Below are 24,329 nucleotides of genomic sequence, written 5' to 3' on the forward strand. Positions count from 1 at the left end.
TATGAACCCTCTCTGACAGCAACCGGGTGGTTGTAAATCAAATCACTCAGTTATCTCATCAAGTGACTATGCTATTGACTCAACTCTCCTCACCAGTCTCTGAAGCGCAAATCATTCACCATCCAGCTCCAGCATTTGTCTCCTTCGCCTGGGGACTCCTAAGTTTCTGGTCCAGAACCCCCACTCACTTGGGATCTGGAAGAATGTCTGGGTTTCCTCTTTCAGTTCTCCTTGGTGTTCACTAAGCGGCCTCTGACTTCCCTTTCGGATCTGTCAAAGGTCCATTACCTTACGACTTTTGTCTTTGGCAGAGGCTTTTAATGCAAACCATTATGCTATCACTCTTTCTTATGACAATGATTTTTGTGTCAAAGAGTTTTTGAGCACCCAGATCACTGTGGAAATGCTGCTAAACATCTGTTAAATCTCCACCAGGGATCCATGAGCGTGGCTGATTGGCAGCAGACTTGAAGCGGAATGATGAAGCTCTGCAGGTTTTTTTTTTTTTTTTCCTACCCATCAGGCTTGATGATCGTCTGAGTCATGAGTCAGTAATGCAGGAATGCACCACCTTTTGTGAGATCTGGAGTTCATTCATTCCCCTTGGCTCAGACTTCTTCATCTCCGATCTCATCTAAACCCAAAATGCAAATTCAAGCTACCCTCTGTTACAGTCAGTTCACCGTGCTTCTCCCAGCTCTGGTGCAGAAGACACTTTTCTGATTGGTAATTTGGCCCTTCAGCCAGGTATTCCTCTGGAACAGATTGATTCCTGTACACTGCTGATGCTCTAGATGTGAGGTCTTTGGCAGAGTTCCTGTCACCCTGCTCCTAACTGGCAATCATAAGGAGACTCTTAAGCTAAATATTATCTCCACACCTCAGACGCCCCAAGTTCTGCGTCATCCTTGATTGGTCTGCTGGGGAAAAAAGTCAACTGGAGTTAATTTTGTTCTTCTTCTCTGCAATCTGCGGCAGAGGCTACCATTGCTCATCCCAGTCCTGAGCCTCCATCTTACCCTTATTAGTACCATGATCTGGGTGAGTTTTTCAGCCGGGGTTGGCTCTGTCTCAACCTCATTGCTCCTATGATTGCGCCATTGAGCTCCTTCCTGGGCCCTCTTACCACTTGTAGACTTTACAATCCATCTCATCCTGAAAGAGGCCATGGAGAAATATAGAAATATATACTTTGGTTAGGTTACAATACCACCAACTACTTGGTTAGGTTTAGGAAAACGTTTGGCTTAAAATCAGTTAAGTTTGCTATTTACATACAGTATGTTACGTGTGTTACGCTACTTCACTTATAAAAGAAATCTACTTTGGTTTCACATGAACTACAGTCTCCGGGATGAAAGTACAGTATGTACTTAACCCATCCAACTACACCAACCATCATCTAAATGCAGACTTTTCACCTCTATATTGTATTTGATGTGTCCACATGTGAAAAGCTGGGAGTGAGAATGGGTTGCTCGTGAACTCCATCTTAACATCATATCAATAAATCTCATTTAAACTATTGCAATTTGTGTCTGAGTCTGCTTATGAGTCCAACATTAACTCACCAGTACAGAGACGGGTAAGCATATCTATCAATGAGATTCAAAAACTCATTGATATGACGGAAACTGGCTTCCTGTACAAACTGAATGACACCAGGCCCATCAGAAACTCACTCACTACGTTTACATGCAGTCAAGTAACCCTTTCATAACTGGAATAAAAGCAATAACCCGGTTGCGCACGGCCATGTAAACACCAATAACCCTTTTGAAAAACCAGAATATGCTCATATTCCGGTTTTTAGAAACCCAATTCCGGTTTTTAAAAACCTGAATATGATCCCTGGGTTACTCCTTTTCTAACCCGAATATTTGGTCTTGTATGCGCCTATCGGAATATCCCCATCAAACGGAACCTTAATTTGTGTTCTGCGCATGTTCTATTCGCAAGGAATCTTGGTCTTTTGAGTGCAGGTAGCATGGATATGGATGGCACAGCTCCGGCTCCATTTCCTATTCCTTCACGTTCTCGCCTTCCATTAATGAAGAAAGTGGGACAGAATAGTGTCAAGTACTGGTGGTGGGTCAGTACCAGCACCAAAGCGCAAACGAAGGTGGCTACTACTGGCCTCAGGCTGTTCATTATCCGCCGTGCTGCCGTTGTTTTTGTTGTTGTTGTTGTTGTTGTTTTTGAAATGATGTGCATTGCGTCATGATGTTCTCCGTGCGTCGACACGTTGTCTGTGCGTCGCTGTAAACAGGTTATTCCAAATGTTTCAGAAACCGGAATACTGACCATAACCCGAATATTGACTGCATGTTAACGTAGTGACTGAAGGTTTGAACATGTCGCTGTTTTTTGTTGTTGGTCGCAATTTGTTGAATTCTTACAATCTATTGGGAAAATACCCACGCTTCCATTAGATGCTGTGACACACACTGACTCATTGTGTTACTTAGTCACACATTCACTAAGTCACACACACACGGGGATGGGGCCCAATTTCACAGTTCAAAGGTTTTTCATGTTAAATCATTTTGTGAATTGCTGCACTGTAACTATACAAATACCACTTGTTCAAATACAGCGATTCAGTTTCATCTGACAGTTTCTGGCCATTAATATGTAGAGCATGAGGGCAGTCATGTTTTCCATTTTTATTTTTATTTTTTTGGATGCTTGATATTAGAGAATAACTTAGAATAACTTAGTAATGCATCTGAGTTATATGTAGACTTAAGTTTAAAACTATAACAGTAATAAACTTCCAAAACTGTGCCTACTTGTATACTATTATATATTACACCATGAAAAAGCAGCAGATTTGAAGTTTTTCCAATTTAAGTCTGACTTATCGTCATTATTATAAAAGAATGTTAACGATAGCCTCAAACTTCGACTTTGAGTGTTTATGGGTTAAATGCCTCGTAAAAGCAATTAGTATACGGAATAAAGTGATTATTGAGCAAGCAGCAAAGCGCAGCTCTGAAGCTGCTTTGTAGTTTGATCTGTTTATACTGGCAGTCGCGGTTATAGAATGAACCTCTTCACACTGCGGCTCGTCAGTGGGCGGCTCTTGGCAGCTCTTTACGCATCATTATAAAGGCTTCTCTCCCTCCCTCTGCGCGCTGTCCCGCTCCGCCGCTGCGAGCCCTCAGTATCTGGAACTGTGTTGTAGATAGATGGGCTAGATGCCACACGCCATTAGCCTACAGGCTGCAAAGGTTCAAAGTTTGATTTCCCCCTTTTTTTTTTTTTTGCCGTGCCGTGCTTCTTCTCCTTCTTCTTGTTTTTTCTCCTTTGCTTGGATACTGCTGACTTAGGCATTGGATATGTGCACACAGGATGATGACAACCCCTTTCCTCCCCGTAGAAGTAAAATAAAATAGGCTTTCGCACACGCTGGATTTACTCCTGTCGTTCCATATGAAGAAGTCAAACGTAAGTGATTGATTTTTGTCTGTTTTTCACTTGAGGAAAGAGACACTTTGCGTCGCGACGTGACGCAGGGCAGTGGGGCGCGTTCCCGCTGCCCTGGAGTAGCCCAATCAAACTCAACCAGGACACTTTTGACGTTTTCACACAAATGCTTCTCGCGTTTGAATGTAGTTTTAGAAGCCGACAAACAGGTTTGGAATAATAAACTTAGAAGTAGCAGCTGGATCCAAGCTGCTCGGTAGCGCTCACTGCGGTGAGGCTTCATTTCCGATCTTCTAGTGGTGGCAAGGTGTTAAACCCGTTGCAATCTTGTCGTAACGCAGCGTCTTGAAACACGCTCTACCTGTTTAGAGTTTGGTCACCTTGTCCCACATCCACGTCTACCTTATGTAGCTGCTAGTGAAGCGCTCCCAATGCGATCAGTGAGTTCACATTACAGTGCCTGTCAGCCACTTCTGCGTGTCCGCTTCTGGAACGGTTCGCACAGACACTTTTTCGGTTTTTATTCCTGAAATGATTGCATTTGTAAGGAGGCAGAAGACTCGGGGAAGATAGACTTTGCACCTTTTTACCTGCAGAGCTGTTATCTTTGCTCGCACCCGCTCACTCAAAACTCACTACTTGTCTTTCAAGGAGGTGATTTCTAAATAGAGCAGAAAGCGCTTTTCTGGACACGCACGCCTACTGATTTATTGTTTGATATGTAAATTATCCACCGACCCAGAGTGACAAATTAAACCGGTGCAATCGTGTTTTAATGTGAGGTCAGGGTGTCAGTCTGTGCTCTTTTGAACAGATTTCTATCTGTAATGGTAATTTTTCGCCTGTGACCGTGATTTTTGCCACTGAACAGTTGAACTGCCTTTTCATCCACCGTCTGTCCAGCGGATCAGGCGGTCCCTCAGGTTATGGTAGTTTAGGCTCTGTGAAGGCAAGACCTGACACCATAATCTATGGCCTCTGACATGCCTGACCCAAAGGCACAAATTGACGACTAAAGGCTTCTTTTAAGGCCAATGCTGTTATTTATTTAGCAGGCAGAGAGACTGAAGTTATGCACATTCTGCATTTGAACACCAGCTGTCATTTTTTATCACTGTGGTGCAGGTATAGATGAAAGATTTGATCCACCAGCAGGTGATCACCTTAAGGCAGCCATTCAACACTAACACTCTTTTAATTGTCCTTAAAGACATTAAATCTGCATTTGAGGAACTCTGCAAGGGCTTACACATATTTATGCCAAATGGCTGTGTGTGAGATGTGTGTATGAGAAGGTGTGCAAACTAAATTTAGACAGGTTTAACCTGCATTACATCCTCCAGGCTGTTTGACCAAACCTTGTGCATATGAAGGTTCTGAGTAGTCTCTGCCTCACTCTGCTTAGCAACTAAAAGCTCCTTTTGATCGCTATATCAGATAAGGAAAATAGGACATGAAACATTAATATCGCTATGACAGGGTGTGTGTGCGGGTGTTTGTGCATGTGTGCGTGCATCTGGGGATAAAAGTCTTTGAAGTTTCCTGGAGGAAGGGTGGGCATTTCTGCATCTCTTCTGCTGTTAATCATGTTCTGAATAGGGTTTCCTTTGTGCCTTGTTAATGAAGTTATACAGTATGTTACAGTATGCTGTGTGCCTGGCTGCACCAACAGACACTTTTTGTCTCTTATTCACAGTCCTTGCCACAGCTCGTGACACTGTCCATTGTCAGATAACAAGATTTAGAAAATATGCAAAGGAGGTGATTTTTCTGTTAGTTGTCTGGAATTTGTCCTACTTAGAAAAGCTTTCCTTAAATATGCACAGATCTGTTTATTCCCCTCATGTTTCTGTAGGTGCTTAGAATGTGAAATAGTTAATTTACTGTGAACTCATGACAGTACCATCTTAGGTGTTTGTAAGAAGTTATAGCCATGAGTGAAATGGCTTGGATCCACTCTGATGAAAGTGATTGCTCACTAGCATCCTCAGAGGAGCTGTGGCACATGAGGTGTTTGCATGAGAGAAAGTGGGAGAGCATGTCTGGACCTTCACATCCCCATAGAACATTTAACACCAGTAGGGAGCGCTCTGATGCCTGCACAGTGTCGGAGAAACCAGTGGCTCAGGTCCTTGGAGAGAACTTTAACATCTGTGGTGCTCCTGTCGTCCCATAACAGAGATGCAAACTTGTGAAAGTAATTTTGTTTTATTTCCCGCTGATCTCTGTGATGACATGCCGCTTGCCAGTTGTTTGCATAGAATACACATTTCCACATTGAGACACAGTGATTGAGACACACACACACTTTCCAACCGGAGGAAACAAGCTCTAACACTCGCCATAATTCCACAGGCCAACTGCTCACATGATGTAGGCTCAGTTTGCTTCTGCTTTATTATTGTGACCTCCAACCTGCTGAGGACCAACACCAACATCAAAACCACCTGAGAGATTCTCCGTGGAATATTCATTGTTTCAGATTCTGAAAGATGCGTGTTGGTGTAGTACAGAAGGCAAAGCATGAGAAGAAAACCCAGGCCACTCTGAATGGTTTATGTCACATGATCTGGGAAGCATACAAGCAGTAGGCGTCGTGGCAACTGTGTAGATGTGCCAGAATGACACTGAATCAGGCAAATCTCATTATAAAAAGCACATGCAGTAAAGGCTTAAATCTGCAAATTAAGTGTCAGGTTAACAATTTGATGGTTTTGTAATAAGATCACGTTAGCAGCAGGAAAGGAAACGCAAAACAACATTAGAGCTGCTGCGCTGTGTGGCGCAAGTTCACATGGTGTTGCATAATCGAGTAATGACTTCCTCTAAAGTGGATCTTCTCATTTAAAGCCACAGTAAGACATAGTTTGATCTATTTTGCATTCCCACGATTTAATACATTCTTTGCCTCTGTGAACTTCGGCCCTCGGAGGTGATTTATGACACCTGTGGAGCCAAGAGTGGAGCCAGTAAAAATCCCTGGGATGCCGGCTGTTACCATCCTCCTCCTCTCTGTCAACAGACATTTCAGCAGGTCACAGCAGTGATGGATGCTCGTTTGTCAATGCTGCGTATCAAATAGACCCTCTGACTCATGTTTTAATCACAGGTCATGCCTCATCCTCCCAAGCAGTTATTCACTTTGTGTTAAATGAGATCCATCACTGCCTGCCTGTCACACTGCTGTTACTGTGGGTCAGTGGTGGTTTTGATGATGCACTTTTTTTTTTTTTTTTTTTTTTTTGGTAGCCTAAAATGAAATAATGAATAGATGTACTGGATATTATTTACACACTTTTCTCTGTCAATCATATTAGCATATAAAACCACTGTTGATCATGTAGTTTCAACTTCCATTTGAAGTCCTGTGTGTTTGAACAGTGCTCGCTCGCAGGAAGGATTGATCAGCTTGTCAGTTATGCTGTTGCCATCTCTGAGGTGATGGACCCACCAGAAGCCGCGTGGGGCCAAAGAGGCTCAGTCACATTGATCTCCAGTTTCAGTAACTAAATTCATTTGGCGAGGTGGCTTGTTTTCAGGCTTTCTGAGAAGTTGTAATACTTGATTTGCTTTGAGTATGAATTAAACAACCGAACCTCTTTGCTGCAGAGATTCTTACCAAGAAGAGACAGAACATCCTGCAGGTCTGGTCTCTAATGAAGAAGGGAAAGTAGCCAAGAGCTGTGTTTTAAATCACAAAGCCTTCACAGTGAACCACCGTTATGGAAAATCCAATTAAGAGCGTCACCACCCTTTGCACAAGACTTATGTTTGATCTTACATGCAGGACTCTCTCCTCATTTACAGCATCCAGGCCCAAACAGGAGGAAGAGAGAAACTGAGCCATTTCTTTATGGACACAGTGATCTGTAGAGCCACGGCTGGACAGCAGAGTGTTTCATTAGAAGGAAATTATTATTTAAATCTTGATAATGTGCACTTTTTGAAAGAAGCTTTCTCACCTCAGTTTGAAACTGAAGAAGGATCATTTGACATGGAGGTTTGCAGGATTGCAGAGGAGTCCAGTGGGTGGTATCTTGTTATATTTACAGGTTGTTTCTTAGAGCTGTGTTTAATACGAAATTCATTAAAAGGTCAAATCACTGAAAACGCACTCAACCAAACTCATGTTTTCCTCAAGTGAAAAGTGTCATAATTAGCTCTAAAGCTTTGTGCACTCAGTCTGGAGAAGTTGACCTTCTCCTTGTGGAAAAACAACCTTTTTTTCAGTTCTGTAAAGTACGCAGACCCCATGAAAGCAACAAATTTAGAGATTTTCTTCTGTCACAGACACCAGGCCTCGTGTCTGAGCATTTGATGTGTTTTTTCTTCTGCGATCAATTCAGTGTGTTGTCCCAGATCCAGAGAAACGCTGTCTGCAGCCATTAGACCGGGGTGGGCAAACTAAGGCCCATGGGCCACATCAGGCCCATTGGTCTTTTTAATCCGGCCCGCCAAGGATACAGGTACACAATTCCCCAGATCAAACCATATCATAATTATGACTGCATTAATTTGACCTTGTCCTGTAATGCCTGGCATTGCACCAGGTGGCCCATTAGGTGCAGTGATTGACTTGATTTTGCAGAGCCCGGGCTGCTCTCTGTTATTACTCTGTTACTGCTCTGAACCCATCTGCAACAATGAGCGGGCCAAGGATAAGAAAAGTTGATAGTGAGTGCTGAGCGTTTAATAAGGAATGGACAACTAAATACTTTTTCACTGAAGTCCGGTCAAATGCTGTATGTCTTATTTGCCAAGAAACTGTTGCAATTTTAAAGGAATACAACATCAGCCGCCACTTTTCTACTAAGCATGCTAATTATGCTAACAACCAGTCAATGCAAGAACAGATGGCTACCGCTCAGAAGTTGGCAGCTAGTTTACAGACTCATCTAAACACCTTTATCCGACAAACTGCCATCCAAGAATTAAGCACGAAGTCAAGTTATTTGCTGGCATTCAAATTAGCAAAGACCAGCAAGCCTTTCTCCGAAGGAGAAAGGTATCTTGTGTCCTGAGAGTAAGAACAAATTTGAAAAAAAAAAAAAAATTATCACGCAGGACAGTGACTTGTCGTGTTGAGGTAATTGAAGAAGACTTAGCTAGCAAGCTAAACAAAAAAGCGGAGTCATTTGCATTATATTCCTTGGCACTGGACAAAAGTAATGACATAAGGGACACCGTTCAGCTTTTAATTTTTATCAGAGGGATTAATGACAATTTTGAGATAACGGAGGAGTTTTTGGCCATGGAGTACCTGAAGGGGAAAATGCGGGGAGAGGACTTGTATGACAGCGTGTCGGGGGTCATCAAGAAGCACAAGCTACCTTGGAGTATGCTTGCTAACGTTACCACTGATGGATCGCCAAATCTGACTGGAAAAAACGCCGGGTTGCTCAAAAAAATGAAGGAGAGGATGAAAGAGGACAACCCTGAGCAGGAGGTAAATTTCTTACACTGCATAATCCACCAGGAAGCACTGTGTAAATCTGTATTGCAACTTGATCACGTAGTAAAGCCAGTTGTAAAACTTGTTAACTTCATTCAAGCGAGGGGACTTCAGCATCGTCAGTTTATTAAGATTCTTGAAGAAGCTGACGCTGATCACCAGGACTTGCTTTACCACTCCAATGACCGCTGTTTAAGTTTGGGGAAAGTATGTCAACGAGTGTGGGAACTCAAACAGGAGATTATCTAATTTTTGAGCTACTTGAGAAAACTGACAATTTTCCTGAGTTGAGTGATACAGATTGGCTTTGTGATTTAGCTTTTGCTGTGGACATACTGACACACATGAATGAGCTGAATGTGAAGCTACAAGGGAAAGACCAGTTTGTGCATGAAATGTACACAAACATCAGTGCCTTCAAAACCAAGCTAGCTTTATTCTCAAAGCAAATGTCAAACAAATCATTCGCTCATTTGCCCACACTGGCCACGCTGAAAGAGGCACCTCGACATTGGAAAAATACAGGAAATCACCAGACAATCTGCATGGAGAATTCTGCCATCATTTCTCTGTTTTTGGAAAAACTAACAAGCCACTTCAGCTGGTGTCATGTCCCTTTACACAAGACCCTGAAATGGTGCCACAGGAGTTGCAGTTGGAACTGAATGATCTCCAATGTGACACCGTCTTAAAGGAGAAGTTCAACTCTCTTAAACTGGATGAGTTTTATGTTTCATTAAGTGCAGCCAAATTTCCAAACATCCAGAAGATGGCACAGAGGATGCTGGTGTTGTTTGGCTCTACGTATATGTCTGAACAGACTTTTAGTGTGATGAACACCAACAAAGCATCCCACAGATCCCAGTTGAGTGATGAACACCGCAGATCTGTTCTGAAAATTGCAAAACTAACACCACACTTTGATGCACTGGCAAAAAAGGGTGATTAACAACACTGTTCCCACTCAAAGTGAATGTAGGTATTAACACTGTAATGCCTTTTTCATGTTTACGTTTGATATGTATGCATCTGGTGCTGGCCCGGCACGTCTGTCAAATTTTAAAGGTCAATGTGGCCCCTGACCTAAAAAGTTTGCCCACCTCTGCAGACTGTGTGCCTAGTCTAACATCAAACCTGTCTGAGAGGAGGCATGTCTTTGGGTGAATGTAATCACAGGAAACAGTTCTCTGCTGATACACTTATTTGGAAATCCTGGTTTTTAGCTGTAGCTGATTTCTGTAATGTTTGGTACATAAGTACCAAGAACTCAAGTGAGTTTTTCTCTTTGTACGAGTGAGTGGCAGAGTATACCCATAAAGCCATTCAGGAGATATAAAACTCATACAAGGAACTCAGAGGATTTAAAAACAAGGTTTATTGATTTCTGAACCATTTGCTGCAACAAACTTTCAACCTGATGTGCAAGGTTGGATTGGCTGGTTGGATCAGATTTAGAAGATGGACTTTTGGATTTCCCTGTTCAAAAGCTGCAGAGAATAGGTGTCATGCTAAAATCACTGCCACGTGGATGGTGACGCACGATTTGCAAGAAGTGTGAACCTGAAGCTGCAGTATATATGATTACCAGCACTTATCACAGCAACTGAACCTCTCCTCTGAACTCTCAAATCACTCCCTATTTGGTATTTAACTCACTTTATTAAATGTTGAACATAACATTTGAGTCCAAGATCAGAATTTATCTTCTGCTTGTGGCCTTTATGATTCATGAGTGTCTTAAATCTCAATTAGTTCCTCACCATGGAACAGCCTTTACATTAATGGCTGAATGGCAATGACGGAGTTCTTTGTCCAGATTTATCAGACTGCATCACTGATTTAAAAGCATTTCTTAAGACATTAATCAAGAAAAAAAAAACAAAAAAAAACAGCTGCTTCTCAAATGTGATTTTCTGCTTTTCTGTGTTTTATGGAATCGTAATGTGAATATTTTTGGGTTTTGGCGTGTTGGTCTGATAGCCGCTGTGGGCTCTGAGATGAATTGGCAATTTTTCACAATTTTAGAGATAAAACCATTAATTCCTCATAAAAAAATTATGGACAGATTACTAAAATTATTGTTGTTACCACCATAACCAACACAGTCTCCATAATTCTTCTTGAAATGACCGCAGCTGCACTGGAAGACACATGACATAAATGCACTCTGTGAAGTCAGGTCCAAGTTATTGTACTTGCTTGATTGACTGATTGATTGACTGTAGCCACTGATGTCATAAAGCTGCCAAACACATCAGCAGGTCCACAAAGGGAATTCTCTCAGGCACCAAACACAATATAAAAATGATGCATTTAGTGGTTTCTGCTTTGGCTTCGTGTGAATCAGCTTCGGACCCACAGTGCCTCTTTATAATGAACCACCCTCTTTTGGGTCCTCTCTGTGATATGTGACCAGCCATGAGAAAACCAGCAGCAAGTCTCCCGGGGGGCATTTTGAGTTATTTGCATGTTCTGAAAGTGTAGTTTCTTAGCTTTCCAACAATGTCTAACACATGGAAATCTGAAAATATTTGAGGAAGATGTGGCCATTTGAATGTAGGCACTCCTCAAACTAGTTTTTGAGGAAATCCAGCCTGAAAGATTCTCACCTACTAGGGAAGCCAGGTGACACAGTGCTGCTCATTGCATCTCATTTACATAAGTCCAACCCCCTAATGATGATTATAAACTCCACAAGGGGTGAACAGTGTCTACATCACCACAGCGCAGCAGGTCTTACCTCCTTCAATGAGGGCTCTGTCTGCTCGGTAGAATGTTAGCCAGTCCAGCTGGATGGCAGAGTCCGGTATGCTGTTATGGAGCCATATTTCCATAAAAATGAAAACACAGCACTTTCTCACATTCTGCTGGGTCGATCTCAGAAGATGTATATAGTCCAGTTTGTTGTCCAAGGAGCGTACATTGGCGAGTACGATAGATCGTATAGCCGGCTTGTGTGGATTTGCCGCTAGCCTCGCCCGGATACCCCCACGCTTTCCCCGCTTCCTGTGGCACTACCTCTGCGGGTGCGCTGCAGTAGTGGGGGTCAGTGTCAAAATGGGCCGCCGGCGTGTGCCGGGTTTAATTTGCAGGTTGCTGTGTTACCGATGTCAAAAAGAGTCCCACGGCTGTATGTGCGCATTGGGACAGACAAGCGCGACGAAAACATAAAATCACTCAAACACACCGACGAAGACAAACATGTAGACACCACATTATCGGGACAGAGAGGAGCCGCTGCGTCCGCACGTGCCGCCAGTACTACTACTACTACTCTTCATCGTATTCTTCATCATCTTCATCTTCAGCTAAGGTCAACTGTAGATTAGGGATGTTCTCCAGTGTAATGCAGTCGCTCTTGTCAATTTCTTCATTTTCATCTTGTAGTTCGGGTTCAGAATCAGAAGTGAGATTGTTATCAGCATAACCAGAAGCTGCATGAGTAGCCATGTGGTTCCCTTTTAACGTGCAGCTGATTGGCCGAAAAAAGAACAGAAGCACGTGAATAGCCAAAGAAAGCCAGTATGCTAATTTACTGTTGAATCGCCACACCCCTGAGTAGGACGGAGAATTTTCTCTAAAACAACCCAAATTCAAATACAAAGTTTACGGTTTTAAGGCCCCCAATACTGTTATTTGAAACATGGAGTGGCTTCTTCATGATATCAACTTACATATTCCCCCAAAAAACCCAATATCACTATTTTTTTTATTTTTTTATTTATTTATTATCGATTTTTCTTTGTTTACACTTGCCCTGGACCGACTTATTGCTGGTGTTCTCATGGCGGGTCACATATTTTGACAACATTCAGCCACATTTCAAGTGATTTCAACGTTAGTTAGAGGGTCCATTGCTCTGCTATGGGAGGGGAGGAAATCCCCCCACATCTTGCAAACTCCAAAACTTAATAATGCTGGATAAAACTCATGTCAGTTCTTCTTGGTCCCTGAAAAGCTGACATTTTGGGGATGCACAGTTTTGCAGAGTAGCTGCAACATATTTTCTGGGAACTGTGGATGTAACCCTCATGGCCTTTCTGTTGAAAGGGTGAAAACTTTTCTGTTACCAGAAACGCTGATGGAAGTTACACTCTCCTACTGTGCGCCGTCTGGCCATCTGAGGGTACAGTAGATTCTAATGTAAACAGGATTTGGTGTGTTTATTTGGTTTTTCAGCAGTTGAATAAAAGGTTGGTATCAGTTGATTTGGCTTCACTTCTTCACAGAATCAGTTGATGACGTGCAGCAAACTGTGAAGTGATAGGTGGATTACTTTAATAAGCACACTCATCATGTTGTGGTCACCATACATGTGTGTTCAGGCTCTTTGATTTGGTCTTGCTCTTAGGTCTGGTGATTGGCATGTAAATTCAAATAATTAACAGAGGATTCAAGTCATGCACTCATGCAGGACCTCTGGATATTTTCATAAGCGCAAAGACTTTTACAAGTCTTTAGCAATGAGCTATCCACATGTACATCTGACTCAGAACAATTGCTACTGGAGGAGATTTAGAAGGCGTACCTGGAAATTGCCATTTCCACACGATCAGTTCTTCCTCAAGCCAGGATGAGAAGCCACAAAAAACAATATATAGATTTAGCATTGGTGTGAATCATCTTCACTGTGCAATGAACATAGAACCACGTTGCTTTAAGCTTGATGAGCCTGATGTGCAGTCAACTAAAAGTCTTTCTTCCAGTTTTCAGGGCTGTTAAAAGCAATATTTGTCAGCTCAAGCGTGACTCGGTCATGTGAACTTGACATGCTATTTCCTTAACAGTAGCAAGGAATGTTCTCTATCACTGGATTTTATCCCTGATGCTCAACTTCAAGGGGAACTTGTGTACAGTGCATACTCTCACAATAATTTTGCAGTGCATTATTTTTAGGACAACAGAGGAAAGTAATTTTGTCTATAGTAAAAGGATGTTTAATACTCAGCCAAATTTCTAAACATTTCCATCTGTATAATTCAGTGTGCAATCCAGCAATTTGAAGGACGATAAGCGTGTTATTAGTTAGGAGAGTGGCACATTCTTTCCTTTATTTCTTTACCCCTATTTGGTTGCAAAAGCACATGTTGCTGATCAACAACTACTTGTGCAATCAAGAAAACAGAGCTTGTTATTTACACAGTACTGGCCATTACCGGCTAGGGTCATACATATCCAGTGATGAATCACAAGGTTAAAACTTTTTGTTTTTTGAAGTTAAATACCTTCTTTGCCAGAGCAGTTTGACAATAAGCAGTAAGACATGGTCGAGCTTTAGCTGAGCTGCAGATGAGAAGCACAATTGCACAACTCAGCTTTCTTCCTTGTTGACCAGGGTGAATTCCCCTTCTGCAGTTATTGCATATTAATCAAATCCATCCTTGCAGTTATTTGTTGACACAGTCAGTTATGTGGGGATATAAAGAGGCTATAAGGGGAGCATAAGAGAACACCTGTCCTTTCCAAGGAAAACAAGCATACAGTCATCACATGCATTTTATCATCATCCCCTTCTTTCAAATTTGCATGATGGGATGACGTAATTGCAAGCAAAGCCTCAGCTCTTCAAGTTAGCATGTCCTCTAGAGACGCCGCAGTTTTGGTAAATTGGTGCCCTCATGAGTTTCAGCACATTTTCTGCAGCTCAAACAACTGTCAGGCAAAATTCCATCAATGCGGGATAACAACTTTTCCCCGAGCCAAATCTCGTGTATGTCCCCGAAAAAAGCACCTCTGGATTGTTTTTCCTCTTTGATCTCATTGTTTCCTTAGCTACTTTCTTGTTTATGTTTCCATGATTAAAACCTCTAATCCTTTCCAGATCACTGACCCTAATACTTTATTAAAATAATAAAAAAAAACATTTGGTCCACAATAATCTTGAAGCACATTATTTAACACAATGGATGTTCTCTCTAATTTCCTCAAAAGCCATGGTCAGACATTTGAAAAGGTTTTTTTTTTCTGTTCTTTGCAATCTGCTTACTCATGCACAGCACTAAAAAATTTGCCTTCGCTTCTATTAAATGAACCATTTCTCTGTTGTTCAGAGCACCACACTGGACTGGACTGGGACTGGGATCTGCGGGTGGTGTTAAAGCTACTGCGATCAAAAAAATAAACACCAGTCCTGGGATTCAAAAGATGACTTGAAAAAAGGATAAAAGCGGGTCATTTCAATGCAAAAGCAAAGCAAGGCAAGTCTGACATTTGGACAAATGTCTCCATTGTTGCTGTCAAAAATGGACCAGAACTTGACTTTGTTGTGACTAATGTGTAAAAGTACTGACTGACAACAGACACAAATCTGCCGCCTGTGGGTTGAGGCGGCGTACCTGCACCAACTTTGTTGTCATTGTGCAGAGAAGAACAAAATAGAAGAAGTGCCTCTCCCAATTAGTGCATTAAAAGAGGTGGAATTAAACAAAACAACACGTATTCTAAAATAGAATAAATAAGTATAATGTCATTTTGCACTAGAGCATAATTTCGATACATTGTTACTGAGTATGGATCTGTTTATTAATACAACACAGTAACATAAGTTTTCCCTGCGAGACAGAAGAGGAGTGAATGGTCAGGCATGAGTAGACTAGGGATGACAAGATTCACCGATTCATATCGGTGATCCTATACAAACGTTTGCGATGCAACTGCATCGGTAGATTCAAGGTACATTGGATATAATTTACGGGTGAATTTACGGTGCATCTCTTCTAGCCTGTCTGCATCGGTAAATTCCATAGTTAAATCGATTATTTCATGTTCTGGTACTATTCCCTGCTCTGTCTTATTTTCCGAGGCAACCTGAATGCACCATCGCTCCTCCTTCACCGATGCAAGCGTTGTTCACAACATAGAGGGAAACAAGAATGACGTTAGCAGCGAGGAGATATTCAGTGCACCGAAAAAGACACACAAATCAAACGTGTGGCAATATTTTGGGTTTACTAAGAAGGTAAACTGAACAAAACGCACGCAATCTGCAAACAATGCCGAGCAGCTATCAATCAGTCAGTAGCACAACGAACCTGGCGATGAAGTTTTTTACGTTTTGTAAAATTGTAGGGACAGAACATAGTTCGGAGTGAGGATTGCTTATTATAAATAAAATTTAATGCTCTGTCTATACATACTGAATTATGTCTTTTTTAAAAAATCGGATTTATTGGTTTGCTCTTAAAAACAAAACAAATATTACATGCATCTCTCAAATTGACACAGAGAGTAAAGCAGAGTTGTGCTATAAGAAATCTGATATGGGCACACTCTCGTACCACAACTCACTGTATCAACTGGATCACATCATATCGAACCAAATCTCTTTGTAAGCAAGTCATATCGTTATCAAATCATTTTTGAATCGCATCGCATCGACAGAGGCTTCAGTGTATCGTTAATGTATCCTATTGGTGGCTGTGTATCCAGATACGTATCGAATCGGCCTCAGTGGTGGAGATATACATCCCTAGAGTAGACAGACTCTTAGCACAAGCAAACACACACAGTGGGGGGCTGAAGATATAAAGAGCTCATTCAGGTAACAAAAACACTTAGGCGTGAAGGAAAACGTAGCTATGAATACTATATCAAATTTCTGCCAGTAAATCCCCCACACTGGACCTTTAAGTGGCTTCAATGACTCCCACAGGGTCTCTGTCTCCGTCTGTCCTGCCACTGGTAATACATTTGACACGTTTGTTTTGTTTGTTTGTTTGTTTTTTTAGAGCCAGAGAACATAGAACATAACATAGACTTTTTGCTCATCTATACTTCACACATTTCGCCCTTTGCGAGAAGCCACGCACCATCCAGTGCTGCCAGATCAGGTTCAGCCAGATAACAACCATAAGAAGCAGATTGGGTATTGGCCAGATCCCTGTTAAATACAGTTTCTTCAGCATTGGCATTATAAAATTCATTGTTTCTGCTACAAGTAACAAGTTAAGTGAGTTAAGGGCTGCAGGCTGCAAACATAGGTTTTAGCACCACAGTGCTAATATTGTCTTATTTATCCCAATTAATTTCACGCAGTAAGGTGGCTGTTGGAGGTGTCAGCCTGATCCATATGAAATTCATTCTTTCAAAGCTGGCTGTCGACTCAGGTTGTAACATCACAGAGGCGATTCAGGGTGATTCGTTTGGGTTAGGGTGAGGCATTGGGAGAGGGAAAAAAACAACTTTTAATTTTGTCTGTATTTGCAAGTCACTGTCAAGTTGAATTGGTGAAAATATTCCCTAAAACCCTTGGAGCCAACTAAATGGTACAGTAGTAGTAGTGGTGGTTGCTGTTGTTGTTGAGCCATGCCTTGTTAAAAATGCTGACAGACACTCAATCAATTCAAACTTTCACAGATTTAAAGGTTCAGAAAGGTCATAGGCCATGACCTGTTTTTCCAACACACAATAATTGTTATGTTCATTGAGAGATAGTACTGAAGTATGCAACAGTTATTACCATCAACCAGTTGGATTCTATTTGAAGCGTATTTTGTTACTGCCAGCAGCTGTAAATGCACCACGGCAGCAGCAGCAGCAGCAGCATCTCTGAATTCTCAGATGCTACTGTAATTTGATTTACACATGAAATAAGTGAGCTCTAGTCGCTTAAAATCAAGCGCTCGTCCAGGTTTTACTCTTTAATGGTTTTGAAATACATTTCACAGGTCATATTTTATGTAATCAATGTAATGGATATGAACTGCAGTCTTGCCCACGGTAATGTTTGACTCATTTCAAGCTCAACACAAACATCTAGAAAGTGTTATAGGCTTATCTTTGTAGTTTCTATGTTGTTGGCTTCCCAAATGTAGAGGCTTTTACTGAGCAGTTTATAATGCTGACGTGAACATGACCATTTCTGATGATCTATGACCGATTGATTCTTCACAGGACAGTGTGGGAGACACACACATACATTGTAAACACAAAACATTGTAAACATTTCAGTAATCAGGGGACAGATTGTGGCTACCGACAGAACAGGAATACTAAACCCTGAAGGTCTGTCTTCCACTAACTGATACTGTCATTTCATTTTTGAAAAATTCCCACAGAAACAGCAAAAACACTGTCAAGAAACAGGACAAAAGGGGCAAAAACAAACCTATGAATAAGGGAATTAATTTGAAGCCCTTGTTCAACCTTGGATCAACCCAAGAACATCTGGACAGCAACAGCATCCTGTTTTTTTCTTTATCATCTGCCCAGTGTTAATCCTCATTATGAAACATGGGAACTAATATCACATGGTAATACTCAAAACAACGATCTAGACAAAAGACTAGGATCCATCTCTGGTACAAAACAGGCTGCATGCTGCTATTGTGGACTAATGTCATGCAAGCTCCTGTGTTCTGCTTTTATGAGATTATGTGGTTAAGAGGGCCATGAGGCCGGCGGTGTGGAGAGCCTGTTCAGCTAATGATGCCTTGGGTTCAAAGTGGTGGTGGAAAATGAGACAGGGGTAATCATCCACAGCATCAATATGATGAGGGAGAGCAGGCTTGCAGGCCTCAAGAGCTGTAATGCACCTGACAATGACTGACAAGAGGGCTTTAGTTTGCACATGACTATTCAACTCCTGGTTTGATAGCAGCTGGTTTTGCTGTTGTGGGGATACAAAGTGGTTTGTTTGCTTCCCTAAGGGCACAGAAGCAGCAGCGTTTTCAGTGCTCCAGATATAAAAGGGGGCCATTTCCAGCATGGGAAATAATTTAATTCCCCGTCAGTGCTGCTGCTGTGACTTCAGCCTCATAAGGTCACTCAGAGAGTGTGAGGGAAACATTCCGATGAGTGAGCTCAAGTCGTCTCTCCTCACTCAGGCCTGGCTGTTTGTTGATATGTTTGGCTCAAGTTGTGTGTTGGGAGTCCATTAGCATTTCTGGAGCTTGTAGAAACAAGGTCTGTTTGCTTTTGCACGGGTATTATTTGACCAAATATTTTCCCATTTATTTCCCTGTTGACCGCTCATGGTAAGATAAGAATTACTGCTCAATTGTGCATTTTGGTTTTATAGAAGCATGTTTGCTTCTATGGAATGTATCACAAAATGCTGTGATAATGCCGCAGCATCACGGGAGATTGTTCAACCTCGAGAATTACATTTATTACACTACATAACAGTCTTTTAATGAAAAGTGGCTGTATCTCTGACCACTTAGAAATCTGCATTGTCATGACTGTGGACTGGACAGAGCAGACAACTTTGATATGACCTGAACTGCAGGGATGGAGTATGCAGCGAAATAACAAAATGTGTTGAGCCAAAGGCCTTTTCAATCTCACTAAGGTGTCTCTCTAGTCACCTGGCTGGATCGCCATGGTAACTCATGCTGTACACCTGACCTGCTCCTGCTCCTGCTCAGAGGATGTACGAAGTTTCGCATTTAAACCGCAGAAAAAAACGCCACCCAATCACAGAAATATTCATTTAATAACATTTATTTCACTTTGGCTAAAAACTAAAGTACTGAGAGTGGTAAAATACACACTATATATTGATTGTTCATTGATTAGCTAGCATTCCTCTCTTTCCATACTTGCAGCAGCAGTGTTGTTTTTCGCTGTAATATTTATTTATTAGGCAAAACATGTTTGCATATGTTCTAATACTATCGTTATTATTATAACCTGGGTTGCCATTATGCCAATGTTTTTCTAAACTGTACCCTGTATACTTTTTTCTTTTGACCATCTTTCACTGTGCTTGCTATTTGTAATACTTGGCAATGCTGTAACGACTAAATTTCCCCAGTGTGGGATCAATAAAGTCTTATCTTATCTTATCTTATCTTATCTTATCTTATCTTATCTTAGCTTAGCTTAGCTTAGCTTAGCTTCAGGCCTGCGATTTAGCAATGTAGCTTGGTTCTTTGTATACAAGGCAAGTGCAGAGCAGCTAAAAGTGGACTAATTTGCTCTGCCCTAATAGCCGAGCTGCAGAGTTTTGAATGGGCAGAAGTCTCTCTGTGCTACTGTGCTACAGTAGTCGAGTTGGCTTAAAATGACATGAATCAGTTTTTCAGTTTTTGATTTATACATGATGTGATGTGGGACTTGAATCTTAGATCTGATTCAATTCACTTCATTCATTTTTTAGGAAAAACAAAACAAAACAAAACAAAACAAAAACAAACCTAGACTTGTAACCTCAGATTTAATCCAGGGAGTTCATTTCCACAGTTGTTGACAGTGTTTCTCTTTTTGTTTAGGGCTTATTCAACACAGATGTACAGTTGTGTGTCATCTGCATAACTATGAAAACATTCATTACCCTCTCTAATGATTTCACCAAGTGGCAGCATGTATGGTGAGAACAGTTATGGACCGAGGCAGCTCCCTGCAACCCCTAAACGGATGTCATGTTTGTCAGACACATGACCTCCAAGCCTGATGCCAAGCTTTCTCCCTTTGTGTTAAACTGGTTTCAAACATACACCACAGTCAGAAAGACCAGCTTTCATGGTCAGTCATAATAAATGTTGCACTTAGTTCTCAGAAGAGATGAACTGAGACCTTATTCTTATTAGAATTTAGTCTGAGGTCACTTATTATTTTAGTTAAAGCACTTCCAGTGATGTGGTGTGTCCTAAAGCCTGACTGAAATTCCCCCAGGATGTTATTTTCTTGGAGAAATGGATTAATTTGCTCTTTTCCAGATGACTGGATGGTTGTCAGCCTGTAGTTGGTGAATGCCTTACCATCTGGGTTGGGTTTCTTTAGTAATGGCTTTTCTACAGCTTTTTTGAAGGCATTTGGGAAAATGTTTGTGGGCAGAGATGTATTAATGATCTACAGGACATGGCTTGAAACTCTGTCAAACACCTGCTTTTAAAATGCTGCAGGTACAGGGTCAACTGCTCACCTCTTCTTAACCTTTAGTGGAGCACAAGTCTTTAAAGCAGATGTATTGCAAAGTAATCACTTTCAATAAAACCTGTGGCTAATTATACTTTGGTGGTAGTCATATTAAAGTATTTTTTTTGTCATCATTAATTACATAATGAAATTTTAAAAGAAAATGTCAGCCCATATCCCGTCATGTTTAATGGTTCAATTAAACGATGCAGAAAAATGTTAGATGAGGCACTTTTCGTATATGATTGAAAACTAGACAAACAAATTCCCCTCGGCGGGAAATTTGGAGAGTGATACAGTGCGCAATCGCCGGGCCGTGCGCGTGCCTAGTGTTCAGCATCAGCGACAATGCTAAGCTGACATTAGCATGTCGAATAACACATTAAAAACCTCTGAACCACCATTAGAATGCCTTTACCAATCATTTTAGCCAAGGTTAGCATGTTAGCATTAGCATGCTAACATTAGCATGTCAAATAACACATTAAAAACCTCTGAACCATGATTAGGAGGCAATGAACATTCATTTTAACGTATGTTAGCATGTTAGCATTAGCATGCTAACATTAGCATGTTAGCACACCAACCTGACATCAACAGGTATACCTCCAGGCACCAACAAGTTCATAGGACCTCATGTTAGCATTAGCATGTTAGCATTGTGGCTAATGCTAACAGGCCAACATCACTCATTACATCACTAACACATACAACTCACCAGTAGGTAGCTTGGCTGTGGCTGGTTAGCATGTCACTATAGAGCTTAATGGACAATTGATCATTTGACTGAGCTGCACAGCTGCAGCTAAAGCTACATATGTGTGTGTGTGTGTGTGTGTGTGTGTGGGAGAGGCACTCAGGCTCAGAGGTTGCCATGGCAACTTGAGATCAGGCCACCTGCGGGTCTGCGAGAGTCTGAGAAACGTCTGAATTTGGCCTCTGCGCACCCTCCGAACAAACGCTTCTCACGCCGACACTGTAACTCCTATTGCCGAAATTTCTTCACCGTGAGAGCCACAAGGCTTTGCTCTACAAGCTGATCACTTTCTTTTTCCGCTGGGCTCAAAGATACGGATTTTAGAGCGAGTTAAAAAATGGCTGGTTTCTGTCTCTCCTGTTTTTCATTTGTATTGGACCTTATGGCCGAGGTCAGAGGCACTCTCCTCGCTCAGAGGCTGAGAACTCAAAAACCGTAAGTCCTATCGCTTAGCCAGGCACATCGTGAGAATCAGCGCAAGCGGCACTACAACTCTGGAAATTTTCATACTCGTAGAGCGAAATTTGTGCTTTGGAGGAGCGTGGAAAGACGAAAGTTTCACACAATTTTCAGAGCTTCTCTCCACTCTAGCAGTTAATCCCCTCCACTCTAGAGCGAACATTCCGTGCAATACACACCCATTATAAACTCAGAATTTCTCCCAAAACGCTCACGGTCATTGAACAGCGACTGCTCGAAAACTACACCACCTATCAATACGAGACTTAATACACCTATAGACAAGACTTGTTTTTACGTTTTAAAATTGGAACGGCGTCTCTAAGTGAAAGCATGCCCGAGCAGTAGCCCCTTGAAAACGGGGGAGATTTTTTCGCGTTTTTCGCCGTCTCCCATTTACTTTGAATGGGATTTTTTCGTATTCTATAGAGAAAAATAATAGCACACCATTCCCGATCGAGCCGCACACTTTGATATATAATTTGCCTGGTTGCTCCCTATCGTTTTTGACTAGTAGCGCGGCGAAAAAATACGGAAGATGAATAATAAAAAGAAGTTGAAGAAGAAGAAGAAACACGCAGAAGAACAATAGTGGTTCAGTGCTTTGCACTGAACACAGCAGGGGCGAAGCACTGTATCACTAACTAACTAGAAGGCCCTGGGAGAGTGCAAACCTGCACCAAGGTCAAAATGCAGAAATGTCAGATCTGAACCACCATCAGAATCCGTTACTCTGTTCCTTAAGGCCCATCTGACCACCACATTTGATGAAAATGAAAGAAAGAAGAAGCCACTTTACAACTTTTCAGCACCAGAAGCTCCGGTCAGATTTTAATCACTTTGGCAGGCCATCAGAACTTTCAGCTTCTTCAACATCATTAGGTTACTGCTGCCTTATTTCATTGGCTGTGAATCTGTCACTTAAAGACCCAGGGAATGGCTGCCGACACCGCCGTCATCACTCACACATCATGTTGTGCTTGGTGTGCTGCTGTGTTCAGAATCAGAATCAGAATCAGCATTCCTTTATTGATCCCCGAGGGGAAATTGTTTTTTGTACAGTGCTCAAAACACAAAACAGAATCACAGATTAGAATAAAAAGAGAGAAAGAACAAGAAGGAATAAATATATGTATAAAGGCAATATTAAGAAACAGAATATTAATACTAAAGATATATGTAAATAAGAAATATACAACACAAATTAAGAAATATACAACACAAAATATGCAACACAATAAAATGTACAGTAATAAAAATAAGTAATATACTGCGTATATTGGATGTGCAAAATGGAAACAGATGTGCAAAGTGAAACTGTAAAATATACAACAGAACAGACCAGACAGTGACAGTGAAGTCCAAGGGCCATTCAGAGGGAGGAGTTGTACAGGTTAATGGCCACAGGCAAGAATGATTTCCTGTATCGTTCAGTCCTCAGTTTTGGTGGTATTAGTCTCTTACTGAACGTACTCCTGTGACTGACCAGCACATTATGAAGTGGGTGTGAGACGTTGTCCATGATAGTCCTTAGCTTATTCAGCATCCTCCTCTCTGACACCACCGTCAGAGAGTCACACTCCATCCCCACAATGTCACTGGCCTTGCGGATCAGTTTGTTGAGTCTGTTGGCGTCTGCCATCCTCAGCCTGCTGCCCCAGCACGCAACAGCATAGAGAATTGCACTTGCCACCACAGACTCATAAAAAATCCTGAGCATAGTCCGGCAGATGTTGAAGGACCTCAGTCGCCTCAGGAAATAAAGGGTCGTACTCTCTCACAAAAAAGCCACAGGGATGACTGTAAAGGTTTTAAGGCTCTGAACAGCAAATAGCCATGAAGGCTACAATGAGCTCTGCCAGCTAATGAGCTTTCAGCATGAGGAGTGCAAATGTTTTCTGAACATTTTCACCCCTTTACTCACTTTATTCCAGACAGAACGCACATGTGCTATGGAGCAAAACATCCTTGACGTTCTTTGAATATTGCATGTAGTTTCGTTCAACATTTCCAAACCAGCCAGGAGACAAGTCTGATAATGTACGGCCACCATGTGTGGGGTCATAGCAAGCACACACTGTAAGTGGATCTGGGAGAGTCAGTTGTGCTCAAGAGACTTACTTAGTGACCTCTTCTTCTCGTGGGTTTTGACCACGGGAGCCGCTCTTCTTATTTTGTCACTGATTTGATTTTGATATGGCTTTACAGTCTGTCTACAAAGGACATAATTTCATTTGCCCTCTGATGTTTGTTTGACATGAAGGTATTCACCACCTACTGACTCATCCTTTAAATAAACTTTGCAGGAATAAGCATTTGTGTCGCGTTGAATGAAGTGTTGTGTGAGGTTCTCATTCACTGAAACCAGATACA

At 41.7% G+C, this 24,329-nt stretch overlaps 1 protein-coding gene and 1 pseudogene across 1 annotated transcript in view; both read left to right on the top strand.

The window, feature by feature from the left end:
- Window positions 1-3,139: 3,139 nt before the first annotated feature.
- The window catches only part of kitlga (kit ligand a), a 34,443-nt gene continuing 13,253 nt past the window's right edge, over window positions 3,140-24,329 (top strand). Inside the window, exon 1 of the mRNA XM_070972717.1 lies at window positions 3,140-3,450. Coding sequence (XP_070828818.1) covers window positions 3,436-3,450 — 15 coding nt within the window. The 5' untranslated portion in view covers window positions 3,140-3,435. The remainder of the gene's footprint in view (window positions 3,451-24,329) is intronic.
- LOC139337279 (general transcription factor II-I repeat domain-containing protein 2B-like) lies at window positions 8,681-10,002 on the top strand (annotated as a pseudogene).

The sequence above is a fragment of the Chaetodon trifascialis genome, chromosome 10 (assembly GCF_039877785.1).
Source record: "Chaetodon trifascialis isolate fChaTrf1 chromosome 10, fChaTrf1.hap1, whole genome shotgun sequence".
NCBI classification, from domain to species: Eukaryota; Metazoa; Chordata; class Actinopteri; order Chaetodontiformes; family Chaetodontidae; genus Chaetodon; species Chaetodon trifascialis.